Source organism: Tursiops truncatus, chromosome 10, assembly GCF_011762595.2.
Source record: "Tursiops truncatus isolate mTurTru1 chromosome 10, mTurTru1.mat.Y, whole genome shotgun sequence".
NCBI lineage: Eukaryota > Metazoa > Chordata > Mammalia > Artiodactyla > Delphinidae > Tursiops > Tursiops truncatus.
Window position 1 is genome coordinate 54,549,607 of NC_047043.1, and position 14,048 is coordinate 54,563,654.

The 14,048-nt window shown below is 42.5% G+C and overlaps 1 protein-coding gene across 8 annotated transcripts in view; it reads left to right on the top strand.

The window, feature by feature from the left end:
- Positions 1-379: 379 nt before the first annotated feature.
- Positions 380-14,048, top strand: part of GOLGA4 (golgin A4) — a 105,589-nt gene continuing 91,920 nt past the window's right edge. For 2 of the 8 annotated variants that reach the window (XR_004528477.2, XR_004528478.2), the window contains exon 1: positions 380-640. Coding sequence is in view for 4 of the 8 variants with exons in the window: in XM_033864552.2 (XP_033720443.1) it covers positions 569-640 (72 nt within the window). In the remaining 4 variants the exon portion in view is untranslated. The remainder of the gene's footprint in view (positions 641-14,048) is intronic. The other 6 variants (XR_002178735.3, XM_033864552.2, XR_004528479.2 and 3 more) reach the window with 3 other exon arrangements.

Sequence of the window (14,048 nt, forward strand, 5' to 3'; positions counted from 1 at the left end):
ACACCCACACATGCGGTTCTTTGCGGCAGAATTGTCAGCCTTGCGGTCCTCAACAGAAGCAGCACCCTCCCCACCAGACTTCGCAGCGCCGAAGCCCCGGTGTGCGTCAGCGTAGCTCGGGATCTGAGGGCATCTATGCTCGCAGTGAGCATAAGCAGCGCAAACCCCTGCATCTTCCGGGAGCGACCTTGGAGCGCGCATGTGCGGGCCCGACTCCAGCTTGTCCCCTCCGGCACTCCGTAGCACTCCCTCGGCGAGCTCCACGTAGGCCGCGCAGGCGCCTTGGGCACACGCTCACCTGGTGCCGTTGTCGCCGCCGCCGCCGCTGCCGCAGGAGCTGGATGGGGGGCCGAGGCCAACCGGTGGCACCCAGAAGAGAGAGACGCGGCGGCGGCGACGCCGACACCCGCAGGACGAGTGTGCCGACCCGCCCGCGAGGCCAAGGAGGAGAAGCGAGGCCCGGCCCCCGCGGTCCCTGGTGTAGAGAACCCTCCGTCGCCGCCGCGGCCGGGTCTCTCAGAGCACTCGCCCTCAGGTCTCATTCACATTCAGGAACCCGCGTTGCGCCATGTTCAAGAAACTGAAGCAAAAGATCAGCGAGGAGCAGCAGCAGTTCCAGCAGGCGCTGGCCTCTACTCTGGTACTATGGCCGCCGAGCTCCCCTAGTTCCCCGACCTTTGACCTCTAACCTGAGGCTTCCCCCAGACCCCGGACTGGGAAAGAGCTTAGGGCGGTCCGGGTCCTCCGTGATTCCTGACCCGGGTCCCCTATCCTAAAACTCCGTTCTGGTTGGGGGAGGCTGGATTCGTGATACCTGATCTCTGGTAATTTCCCCTAATGCCCAACCCGGTCTGAGAATAAGTGAGAAGGGCTCCGATCTTTCATGATTTTTGAGCCATATCGAAGGTTCCACCAACCATCCGAGACCCCAACTCAGGAATGAGGGCGGAATGGGAAAACCAGGGTCCCTTGTAACATCTGATCTCTCGACTGAAGTCCCCTCTCTGATCCCCGACCCGAGATTGAGTACGGAGGGGCCCCTGGCCCGTGACGAAGTCTAATTCCAAACCCTGGTCCAGGGGTGAGGGCCAGGGGTCGAGCCATTCCTGCCCAGGCTCCTTGCAGGAGCATTGGGACCTGAAAGAGGTGGCGGTGTGGCCGGTGTCCAGCGCCCGAGGCTGTCACGAGTTAGTCACTTCGCATAACTGGGTTGATCCGGGACGGGTGGAGGGGCTGACACTGCGCGGCCCAGCAGGGCTTGCGCCTGTCCGCAGCTCGGCTCTGCTTCTTCAAGTCTCGTTAATATTTGTTTTTCACGAACGCTGTTGCTTCAGGAAATGACAGTTTTCAGGAAAAAGGGGGCGTGTTAGTAGTGTTAATTTAAAGAAGCAGAAGCAGTTTCCTAAGCAGCTGTGATCGTGTGTTTGGGTGCTGGCAGCACGTGGTCCCTTCAGCAAAGGGGAGGGCGTCTGCTAAATTCCTTCCCAGCCTTTCAGAGTCTCAACAGATGGAGCAAATCTCTCTCTTAACTTTAGAGTTTCTACAAGAAAGGCTGTTTTGACTAATTTGGAGGCATTTCTAAACATCTTTAACATAACATTTATCGTATACAACTTTTAAATATAGCTAACTAATTAACAACTACTAAATCAAACAACTATTGAATTTATTCTGAAACTGTAAATTGAAGTTGTTCTCTAAAAATGTAAAGCTCCCCTAGAGGGAAACAGTGGTTGAGATACATAGGTACATGGTACTGAAAGCTTGCTTGTTCATTCTCCCAAGTGAAACGTAAATAGTGATTAAGATTTCAGTACTAAAATTTTACTTTTCATACCATTTACCACAAGCTTTTAAATTTTACAAAACACCATTATTTAAGAAACAAAGGAAAAACTAAAAAATGAGGTACAGATGAGGAATGTGGGGAAACAGGCGTGGTAGTGAATGTAAGGGACTCTATACATATCACTGATCCAGGATTCCACCTCTAGAAATTTATTCTAAGAAAATTTAGGATGTATTAAGCAGTTAGCCACATGGATGTTCACTTCAGTGTTGTTTTTTTTTTTGTTTTGTTTTGTTTTTTGCGCGTTGCTGCGCGCGGGCTGTCTCTAGTTGTGGCGAGCGGGGGCTATTCTTCGTTGCGGTGTGCAGGCTTCTCATTGCGGTGGCTTCTCTTGTTGCGGAGCACGGGCTCTAGGCATGTGGGCTTCGGTAGTTGTGGCACCCAGACTCAGTAGTTGTGGCTCACGGGCTTAGTTGCTCTGCAGGATGTGGGACCTTCCCAGACCAGGGATCGAATCCGTGTCCCCTGTGTTGGCAGGCAGATTCTTAACCACTGCACCATCAGGGAAGTCCCGAAGTTCTGGATTATTGTTTTCAGAGTTAATGATTTCTTTCAAGCATGAATTAAACAAATATTTTTTGATGGGACAGTCCTTTTATAACAGATTACACATATCCTTGTTTTCTCGTGCAAAGGATCCTGAATTTGTATAATATCAATTTCTTCAGGTTTTTTTTTTTTTTTTTTCCCGGTATGCGGGCCTCTCACTGCTGCGGCCTCTCCCATTGCGGAGCATAGGCTCCGGACACGCAGGCCCAGCAGCCATGGCTCACGGGCCCAGCCGCTCCGCAGCATGTGGGATCCTCCCGCACCAGGGCACGAACCCATGTCCCCTGCATCGGCAGGCGGACTCCCAACCACTGCGCCACCAGGGAAGCCCATGTCTCCAGTTTTGAGTATGAATTATTTTGTGTTGACGGCACCATGCCCTCAGGAATTTAATGGTGTGTGAAAGACAATTCCCTTTTACCCACTCAGGAGGATTTGTTTTTGGTCTACTTTTTGTAATTACTTTGTAGCCTCCCTTGCTATCTTCCCAGTGTTGTTCTTCCAACTTCTGAATTGTTTGGGCTTTAAATCAAGACAAGACACTAAACTTCTAAAATTTTGTGTAAAATAAGGACAAGTACCTAAGAGATTCTTTAGTGTATTTTAGTGTTATTAACACAAAGTTTGAGACCTTTGTTTTGAGATTTTGGAGGCCTGTGTGTGCATACTTCCTTGTTCTTAGCTTTCTTTCCAGAGGGGAGATTGCCTGATAGGGATGTTTCAAGTAGAGTGAGTTGTCATGTGTTGATAATTCTGGGATAAATGAACGATTTGCATCATAATATTTGCAAAACTTTCAGTAATAGTAATAGTGTTAGTAACACTATAAGGGTCCCTTAAGTTTTTGAAAGCATTCAATAAAAGACAGCCTTCTGTAGTCCCCAGTCACTTCTCTTTGGTTGGTGCTAAGATTATTTGAACCCTTCTTTTTTTTTTGCGGTACGCGGACCTCTCACCATTGTGGCCTCTCCCGTTGCGGAGCACAGGCTCCGGACGCGCAGGCTCAGCGGCCATGGCTCACAGGCCCAGCCGCTCTGCGGCGTGTGGGATCCTCCCAGACCGGGGCACGAACCCACGTCCCCTGCATCGGCAGGCGGACTCTCAACCACTGCACCGCCAGGGAAGCCCTAATATATATATATTTTAAGATTTATTTATTATTTATTTATTTAATTTATTTTTGGCTGCATCAGGTCTTAGTTGCAGCACGCGGGATCTTCATTGAGGCATGTGGGATCTTTTGTTGCTGCCCACAGCTTCTCTCAAGTTGCGGTGCGAGGGCTTCTCTTTAGTTGCGGTGCGCGGGTTTTCTTTTCTCTAGTTGTGGCGCGCAGGCTCCAGGGCGCGTAGGCTCTGTAGTTTGCAGCACATGGCTTAGTTGCCCCGCGACATGCTGGATCTTAGTTCTCTGACCAGGGAGCGAACCCGCGGATTCTTTACCACTGGACCGCCAGGGAAGTCCCTCCATTTAATATTTTTTTAACAACAAATATCTACTTGGATTTTTAAATACCTTACAGAATGAATTTGATAAAAATTATTAAAAAGTAATGTAGAATACTTTCTAACTTCTTAAGATATATGTAGTGCCATGAATAAAAATATTTTTTAACATTTTCAGCCTTTTTCAAATATTACTGAAACTTTATAAAAAGCACAGGCGCAAATGGACAGTTGTATGATTCCACTTGTATGGGGTACCTAGATTAGTCAGTTTCATAGAGACAAAAAATAGAATGGTGGTTGCCAGGGGCTGGAGAGGGGAGAGGGGAGTGGGGAGTGGGGAATTACTGTTTAATAAGAACAGATTTTCAGCTTGGGAGGATGAAAAAGTTCTGGAGATGGATAGTGGTGCTGGTTGCACAACAGTGTAAATATAATTAATACCACTGAACTGTACACCTACAAATGTTTAAAATGGTAACTTTTATGTTATGTATACTTTACCACAATAAAAAAATTAAATTAAAAAAAGTGCAAAATGTGGGCCTACCCCAAACCTGCAGAATTATAGCTTTTTTAGAGTGGGGCCTCAAAATAATAGTTTATGTAATAGAAATTTTTTTAAAATTACACAGACAGCAGAGTGTAAGAGTCACTTTCTGAAGGAAAGAGTCACTTTCTGAAGGAAAATAGGCTTTTTGTAAACGCCACTTGGCAAAATAATTAGCCTCAATCTAAAAAGCGTAACTCCCAGAGAGAATATTTGGATCAGAAAAATCAGAATGTCTTGAATGTTTATAAATCTGTACTTTGACCAGGGAGCATATAGTGGCTATTTGTATTACTTTATATAGAATATACATTAAGTTCTCATGTTTTAAATAATTTAAACAGTCCTTGTTCATGTGATTTAAAAAATCTGTGTGAAACTTGAATAGGGTAAGGGCCATACAAAGTTCTCTCATCTGCTTCTTAGTTTGATAGGAAGAGCTGGAGGAAAAAATTCTAGAGAGTCTTTGTCTCTGTAGCTTTCAGGATGAATTAACCCAATTTGTTAAACTGTGATGTTCAAAGACCCCAAGACATAGATGCAAATTATACATACCTTAACTTTACATCCCACGGAAGCTGTAGGCAGATTCAAAAGTGCATCCTCCTGGGCCCAGGTGAGAAAGCAGGGCTGGAAACTTTGATGTAGAAATTCAGTTAATGTGTTGATAAAGGTCAGGGCTCTTAAAAGTATAGGATTTTGGCTAACAGCATTTGGTTTCTTCACCTTCTAAACCACAAAATATTAGGAAGACGTTCTCACTTAAACATTTATTTGGCTAGCTATTAAATTCCAGGTTGAAAAGTTTCCCTCAGACCATTGACTGTTTTTCTTCCTTCTAGCATCATGTGTGCTGATGAAAAGTCTAATTCCAAACTTGTTCTTTCTTTATTGGTAGTTAACTTGAGCTTTGAATCTTTTCTTTTTTCCTTGATGCTAGAAAATTTCCAGTTTTCTTCTTTTTTTTCTTAAGTCTCCCTCCTTTTTTTTTTGCGGTATGCGGGCCTCTCACTTCCGTGGCCTCTCCCATTGCGGAGCACAGGCTCTGGACACGCAGGCTCAGCGGCCATGGCTCACGGGCCCAGCCGCTCCGCGGCATGTGGGATCTTCCCGGACCGGGGCTCGAACCCGTGTTCCCTGCATCGGCAGGCGGACTCTCAACCACTGCGCCATCAGGGAAGCCCAGTCCCCCTCCTTTTTTTTTTTTTTTTTTTTTAGCAGTATGCGGGCCTCTCTCTGTTGTGGCCTCTCCCGTTGCCCCTTCCTTTTTAAAAAAAATATTTATTGATTTATTTATTTACTGGCTGCGTTGGGTCTTCGTTGCTGCACGCGGGCTTTCTCTAGTCGCTGCGAGCGGGGTCTACTCTTTGTTGCGGTGCACGGGCTTCTCATCACAGTGGCTTCTCTTGTTGCGGAACACGGGCTCTAGGTGTGCGGGCTTCAGTAGTTGTAGCACGCGGACTCAGTAGTTGTGGCTCGCAGGCTCTAGAGCACAGGCTCAGTAGTTGTGGCGCACGGGCTTAGTTGCTCCGCGGCATGTGGGATCTTCCTGGACCAGGGCTCAAACCCATGTCCCCTGCATTGGCAGGCGGATTCTTAACCACTGTGCCACTAGGGAAACCCTAATCATATATTTAATTTCCACAAATAATAACACTAGTCAACACTGGATAGTTATTTTTAGCCACGTGCTTTCTTGCTGCATTGCATGTATTAACTAAATTAATACATGAAATAATAAAAGGTGTGGATTTGTATTATCCCCATTTTACAGATAAGAAATTGAGGCCTAGGGAGGTTAAATAACTTGTCTGTGGTAGACAGCTAGTACCACACAGCTAAGCGGTAAAGCCGAGATATGAACCCAGACAGTCTTGCTCTAAAGCCCATTCTCTTAACCAGAGTACTATGCTTGTTGCTTTGTTTCAGTTTTTAGTAGCAGCTTGTGTTTTAACGGAAACTAGAGCTTCTCAAAACTCTTGCAAGATAAGTGTTATATATTATACGTACATATATATTTAAGTTCTCTTCCTTGATTTATCTGATTGCTCTGGGTTACTTGTTATACCTGTATTTCTTCATACTTGTCATCGTTTATCTTTTTTCTTTTTTTTTGAGAAAAATGTCTTGTTATTATTGGTTGTTTGTTTATATTTATGAAGACCTGGAGGGTGGTTTATTTCAGTAGCTAACATGGGTTTTCTCTGCTCTTACCTGCTACTCTCCTGTGTCGAGGGCCAGCCAAAACACAGAGAGTCCTGCTTTGAAAGGTGACCATAAGATTTAGTATCCAAACATTCTTATGAATGAATGGGGACGCTAGTGGCAGTTATCTTGGAACATAAACTGGCATGAACTGGGTGGGACTGGGATTGCCTTGGTCGGTCTGGGGCGTATTGTTATCCTGCTGCTTTGTGGTACCAGCCCCTGCTATTGGAGCGCTAACTCCTCCAAGGTGTTGCTCTTTATATTTGGCTGTTACTGTTGTCTGGAGATCTATTTGGGTTGGGGGAGGCTGACGCCACGTACCTCTTTGTCTTGCAGACACTTAACACATTGCTGAGAGCAGTAATCTCCCTTTATAGTGTCTAAAACTGTGATTTATTTTTTTTTTCCTGTTGCAGAAAGTTGCTGCTTCCTCTCCCGCAGAGCTTCTGTGCATGTTCAGGGTTATGGCTACCTTTGCCCTGATTTTTCCACCAGTTTGAATCCTTTTGCCTTTGAGTCTTCAAAAATTTATTTTCTTTTTGCCTGTGGTATTCTCTCTCTTGTTCTAGAGTGTTAATCTGTCTGCTTTTCTAATTTTTTTTAACCTTTATTTCAATGGCTTTTGGGTTTTGGGGAGGAAGAGAAGTAAACAGTGTTTATTTTTGCATTGTGTTGGACACCCAGTGGACGGTTTAAGTGTGGTGACTCCTGTGCTTAAATTCTTGGAAACTTTTAGGTATTATTTCTTTGATAATTCCCTCCCCTTTGTTTTTTCTCTTCTGTCCTGAAAGTCCAGTTAGTTAGCTTTTGTGCCTTCAGGATAGATTCCCATTTATTATTTTTTACCCTTTATGGTCTATTTTTATTTTTTTATTCTGTTTTTGAGAGTGTGCTTCAATTTAACTCTTCAGTTGAATTTTTTGTTTTATATATTTATTTATTTATTGAAGTATAGTTGATTTACAATGTGTTAGTTTTCTTCAATTGAATTTTAAATTTTGGCTACACTATTTTTAAATTTCCAAAGGCTGATTCTTATTGTCTTTTGCTTTTTCATAGCATTGCTCTTGACATAGTGATATATCTTTTCTCTCTCTGAGAATAATGGGGATTTTTTCTTCTGTTTTCTTTTAATCTTTATTGTGGTAGGGTTTTTAAAAAAAATTTGTGTATTTATTTATTTACTTGGCTGTGCTGGGTCTTAGTTGTGGTGTGCAGGATCTAGTTCCCTGACCAGGGATTGAACCAGGACCCCTGCATTGGGAGCGTGGAGTCTTAACCACTGGACCACCAGAGAAGTCCCATGTTTGTTTTTTGGTTTTGGGTTTTTTTTTTCTTCTTGTTTTTGGCTCCCTCTTACATTGGAAATTTTCTTTATTGAGTGCTCTGGGCTATCTATTCATATTTAAGGGCTAGGTACTAACAATCTGGTGCTATTTGGAAGTAGCATGTGATTGACACTGGGGCTCACTGGTGGGTGACATGCTGTAAACTGGTTTTATTGTTGGGAGAAATATCTACATGTTGGTAATCAGAGGCCTAGCTGCCAAGTTTCTGGAAGCAGGTCTGAGAAGGACTGCTGGAGGTTCCACTGTTCACTGTGCAGAACATCGCCTAATCCTGCTCTGTTTAGTCACGCACTTTGCCCTTCTCTCCTGTCTTACTGTGCTTGGTTTCACCCAGTTTGAAGCCTCATTGGCTCCAGAAAATAAACCTCTGTTTCTTCAGAGGCTATGTAAGGTGGGACAGGGGACCTGGGGAATCTTTCAACCAATCTTTCGGGTTTTGATCCTGTCTCATCTTGCTTTATAACTTTAGCTTTAAGTCCTAAGTCTTTTTAGGGTTCTGGGGATGAAAATAGGCTTCTTCTCATCACTATTCCCTTCTCCGTGGGGTTGTAGTGGCTGTCCAGCAGTACTGTTACTTTAGTATTCTTTCACTCACATCCAGTATTCTGAAAATTGGTTGAAATTTAACTCTTTGGGAGGGAGAGAAAATAGGAACATATGTAGCCAATCTACTATGTTTAACTAGAAGTCTCCTTAAATTACTTTTGATTGAGTGGATTTTGCCATATTGAAGGGCTGTTTTTGAGAGGTAAGCATTTATAACATGAACAGCAGTATTTCATTTCCGGCACTACTATTTAGATGTCAGGATGTGGAAGGTACTTTATTACAGACGTAATGGAAAGCTCTAATAATTTTGGTAACTAGTATACAGAGGTTTATGTGAAGCATCAACTCCCAGTTACTTTGGCCATTCCTTTATAGCTGGGATGTCGGATGGATTTGACAGAGACTTTCAGAAGTGCTGTGGTGAGAAGGAGTCTACGGCTTTGTCCTTGCCATGATTGATTACCATGGGTGTGGGAGGGAGAAGTGAAGCCAGGTGTTTGTTATGCTTGTGTAAGAATAACATATCATCTATTGGGGACATAACTTGAGAACTGAGTAGTGTCAAAAGGCCTCTAAGCAGCCAAAATTTTAATGTCACTAACTTCACATTCCATAGTTAATGTATGTTGTTCATAAGAATACTTTAAAAAATCCCTCGCTTAGAGCTTCCTTATGCTTATTTTGTCTACAGTTCCAATAAATGTAGTTATCTAGTTTCTAAACTAGTAGCAGGCTAAAATGGACAGAGAAGATATACTACAAGTAGCATATTGACAGGAATGACAACTGACCTAGAAAATGTTAAATTATATTCAATTTCCTTTTATCTTTGGAAACTAGAATTAGTTACTATTTTCGGAAAGGTGAAACCTGATTTCAGAAAAGTGTAGATTCAAAATGGTTAAACCTCATTGTTATCTCCAAACCCCTTCAGGTATTAGTGAGGTTTAACCGTCTTGAATCTATAAGTTTAGATAGATATCTAACAATTCAGCTATTTTGAGTAATTCTTTCTATGAAAACTCCCAGATAATAGAGCCCCTTATGGAATAAACTATGATTAACATAGTTTTGACTTTAATGTAGAACTTCCCAGTAATGTGAATGTCCAAAATTTGTGTTTTTGTTATGTTTAGATTTTGTTGTTCAACCTAGAATTAATGCTTTTTAATTTCTATTTTGTGGTATATTTAAAATATATTAGATATATTTGATGTATTCTAGATTTAGTAGTGGCCATGTTTATCAACATTGTTCTTATACAGACAACATGGTATGATGAAAGCAGTTCAGGTGGGTTGTGGAATCTGTGGATTGGGATCAGCTTTTTTTTTTTTTTAAATGAAAGACTAGATTAGGTCAAAATGTGGCACCTTATGTTGTAAAGGTTAAGGTTTCATAAAACTTTTGTTTTAGAAGTGTCTGTGTGAAAAGGATGTTGTTGTTTTACTGTGGGTCCCAGTGAAAAAAATTTGAGAAATAGTGATCCAAAGAATACTGGGGAAGTGGATGAGGGGCTCAGAAGACCTGTTTGCTAACCCAGATCTTGCAGTATGCAACCTGATCAAGCCACATAAGCACTGTGAGCTTCTTACTTTCTTGTCAGGAAATTGGGGATGATAACTGTCCTGCTTACCTTTCAGATTGGTTGTGAGAATCAAAAGAGAAAGTATTTGAAAACATTTGTAATTACAGAACGCTTCTTTATTTAACAGAGCCTGCTAAGGTGCTGTGCTGGTGTTGCATTTGTCTTGAAGGGTAGATGTAGTCTCTGTACCATAGGGTTGAGAGACAGTTACTCCTGGTGTGGTGAGAGTGTGAGAGGATCAGGGTGACATCTGATAAAGTCTTGATGGGTAATGAAAAGTCATGGTGTTCAAGCCTTATTATTCCTAAAGGTGACTGTACTAGCTTCCTAATGTTGCATAACACATTACCACAACCTTGCTGCCTAAAAACCCAGTTATTGTTTCACAATCTGTATGTCAGAAGTCTGGCATGACATGACTGGCTTCTCTGCTCAGGGTCTCATAAGACTAAGATCATTATTGTCCAAACTGTGTTCTCATCTGGAGGTGAGGGTCCTCTTCCATGCTCATGTGGTCGTGGTAGAATTTAGTCCTTTGTGGTTGTAGGACAGAGGTCCTTATTTCTTGCTGGCTGTTGAACGGGACCGCTTTCAGCTCCTAGGGCTGCCCACAGTTCCTTGCCACTTGGCCCCCACATGCCTTTTCTTTCAGGATAGCAGGAGTACATCTCTCTGCTTTCTGCTGCTGCCTCTGCACTCTGGAGCCATTTGAAGGGCTTGTGTGATTAGGTTGGACCCACCCAGACAATTTCCTTTCAATTAACTCACAGTCAACTGGTTAGTAACCTTAAATATACCTGCAGAAACCTTTTTGCTATGTAAGGTAAGATAATCAGGGCAGTGATATATTCACAAGGTGAGGGTCATTTGGGGTCATCTTCAAATTCTGCATACCACAGTGACTAAAATGGGTTTTTTATACTGAAGTTGAGGGCGATGGTCAATTAAAATCAGTTAGTTGGCAATAAAAATATAAATTCTGAGCCTGGTTATAGCCATCAGGTTTTTTTGGTAAATAGCCATGAGAAATCTGAAGACAGATTTCTAAGCTATAAGAATTAATTAGACCAAATTTAGTTTGAAGGAATCTAAATCCTTATATATTTTGAAGTGAGAGGATAGCCTGTTAAAGATCCAGGACTTTGGGATAAACACTCAAGTACAGTTAGTTTTTTATGCATGTTTTATACTTTACAGTCATATCCATTCCCTCATGTGATCCTTACTTTTGCAACTCCAGAGGAAGACCTACAAGCCACCAGGCCAAACCTTGCCACGTGGTACTACTTTTTGGAGGACAGTGTGTGTTAGAACCTATTCTTTAACTTTATAAACCCCAACATTTGATTTTGCCGGCTTATCCAGAGCTGATGAGGCTCCAATTATGATTAGGCTCACATGAGGCCAAAGTAAAAAGACATAGTGCCACTTAAAAAAATTCACAATGGAGGTGTACTTTTCAAGTGATTTCAAGGTCCCTGTCTGAAGTAGCCCTGTCCTGGCATCTGGGCATTTGGAAAGCTGAATTATTAACCCCCCAATTTTTTGGATATTATGACATCACAACAGAGAGGGTTAGCTAAGAGCTATATCCTTTAGCCTAGTGTTACTTCTCTAATTACTTTCCTAACTTTTTGCCCTCTCAGTGACCCTTTTGTTTTATTTATTTATTTTTTGGTCTGTTTTTAAAATTATTTATTTATTTATTTATGTTTTGCTGCGTCGGGTCTTAGTTGCAGCATGCAGGTTTCTCTCTAGTTGTGGTGCAGGGGCTCCAGAGCATGTGGGCTCTGTAGCTGGGGCACGCGGGCTTAGTTGCCCTGTGGCATGTGGGATCTTAGGTCCCCAACCAGGGACTGAACCCATGTCCCCTGCATTGGAAGGTGGATTCTTAACCACTGGACCACCAGGGCAGTCCTGGTGGCTCTCTTTTATTAAAGGAGATATTACATATAACCATTTAAAAGTAGATACAAATGGAGTTTCTCCTGGTCATAGTGGTAGCGTTTGAAACAACTACAGCCTTTGAAGCTGGCATGGTTTGAAATTTATGGCTCTAGGTGTGGGAAGGGTTATTGCACTTCCCTCAACTTCAGTGAGAACTGTTTCTGAAGTGCTCTGAATACTTGTGATTCTTGTTTCAGTCCTGGGTAAACACTGTCCCTGCTTTGCCTTCCCATTTTCTAAGCGCAATGTTGGCTTCATACATTTTCTAGACATTTAAAACATTGATAAGCTTCAGCTTTATTTCACATTCAACCATTTTGTTGCTTAAAATTTTAAGGCCTTCCTGTTTGTTTTATCTTGATTGAGAAGGGATATCTTATCCCCTAAGGTAACTGCTGCACATAGCTAATTCCTTCTATCACATGTTGATTTTTCTGGTTCATCTTTTAGAAGGTATGTGTGTGCTGGAATTCTACGCTGTAAGCAACAGAACTCAGTCCAGCTAGTTAAGCAGAAAAGGGGTCTATTAATGAATAGTTGGTGACTTAGAGAATTTTCAGGAGGGCCTGAAAGTCTGGGCTGATCGCTCTGCTCAGCCACACTTGGGGGGCTGCACTAATAAGAATGTTGCAGCTGCCTCAGTTTGGCAGCATCGCATCTTGCACTGGACAGCTTTTGTGAAGGACTGCGTGAAGCTCCGTGTCTCCATGTTCACCAGCTGATGAACTGTATTAATTTTGCATGTCTGTCTTCTCATATTACCCACTTATGACTCAGACTCTCCTGTGGGTATGTTCATTGGTGGAGTTCAGGTCACCTGCCCTAGGTGAAAAGAAGACTGGGGTGGTGAGTTTTCTGAGTTCTGACTTACAAGCATTTTACAAGAGCTGTTTAGAAAAAAAAGGTTATTAAACTTTGTCATGTTTTGTTGATGTTTTCCCCTCCTCCCCATTAATCTATTCCTTTTGATTTCTGCTTCTGACATAAAAGTCTCTTTCCCATTCAGAGATTATAGAAATAGACTCTCATATTTTCTCTTATATTTCAATTAAAAATCATTTAAATCTTTAATATAGCTTAAGTATGAAGTGAGGATCTGATTGATATTGCTCCCCCATATGGATGGCCATTTGTCCCAGCACCATTTATTGAACATCTGTCTTGATTAGAAAGGTTAGACTTATTGTAAACTGAATATGTATATGTGTGTGTAGAGTGTGTGTATGTGTGTGCAACATTCCTCGTGACCTCTCTGTTCTAGCATAGCCACAGCAGTAGGTACTGACTTGACAGATTAGGGTTGCATTTGTTCATTCAATCATTTATTTAACAAATATTTATTAAATGCCTTTTTAGGTAGTGCTGTACAGACTACAAAAGGGTAAGACATTGAGACATTTCTTTGTGGAGATGAGTTAAGATCTGTCTTGTTATGGGTGATGCGGGGTCTTGAAGTTTTGGTTTTATACTTTTTGGACTGTTTTTAGCTCACCTTAGAGTACACCTCAGACTCCTAGTTTAAATTTGGGGCCCTTTCTCTTGTGGGTTTCTGTATAGGAGTCATGTGTTCCTTTACAGAACAAATGGACTGGCATCTCAGTATTGGGCTATGGTGTGCATGGTGTTCTCAAAGCAAGGTACTTGATTAGAGAGATGTTTACCTGTGCAGTTCATTATATTGAATATTAGAGCTGGATGGCACTTTAAAGATTGAATTGACAACTTTATTTTATTTTATTTTATTTTTATTTTTTTATTTTTTTGCGGTACGCGGGCCTCTAACTGTTGCGGCCTCTCCTGTTGCGGAGCACAGGCTCCGGACGCGCAGGCCCAGCGGCCATGGCTCATGGGCCTAGCCGCTCCGCAGCATGTGGGATCTTCCCGGACTGGGGCATGAACCCGTGTCCCCTGCATCGGCAGGCGGATTCTCAACCACTGCGCCACCAGGGAAGCCCCGACAACCTTATTTTTTAATGAACTTTTAACTTTGGAATAATTTTGATTTATAGGAAAGTT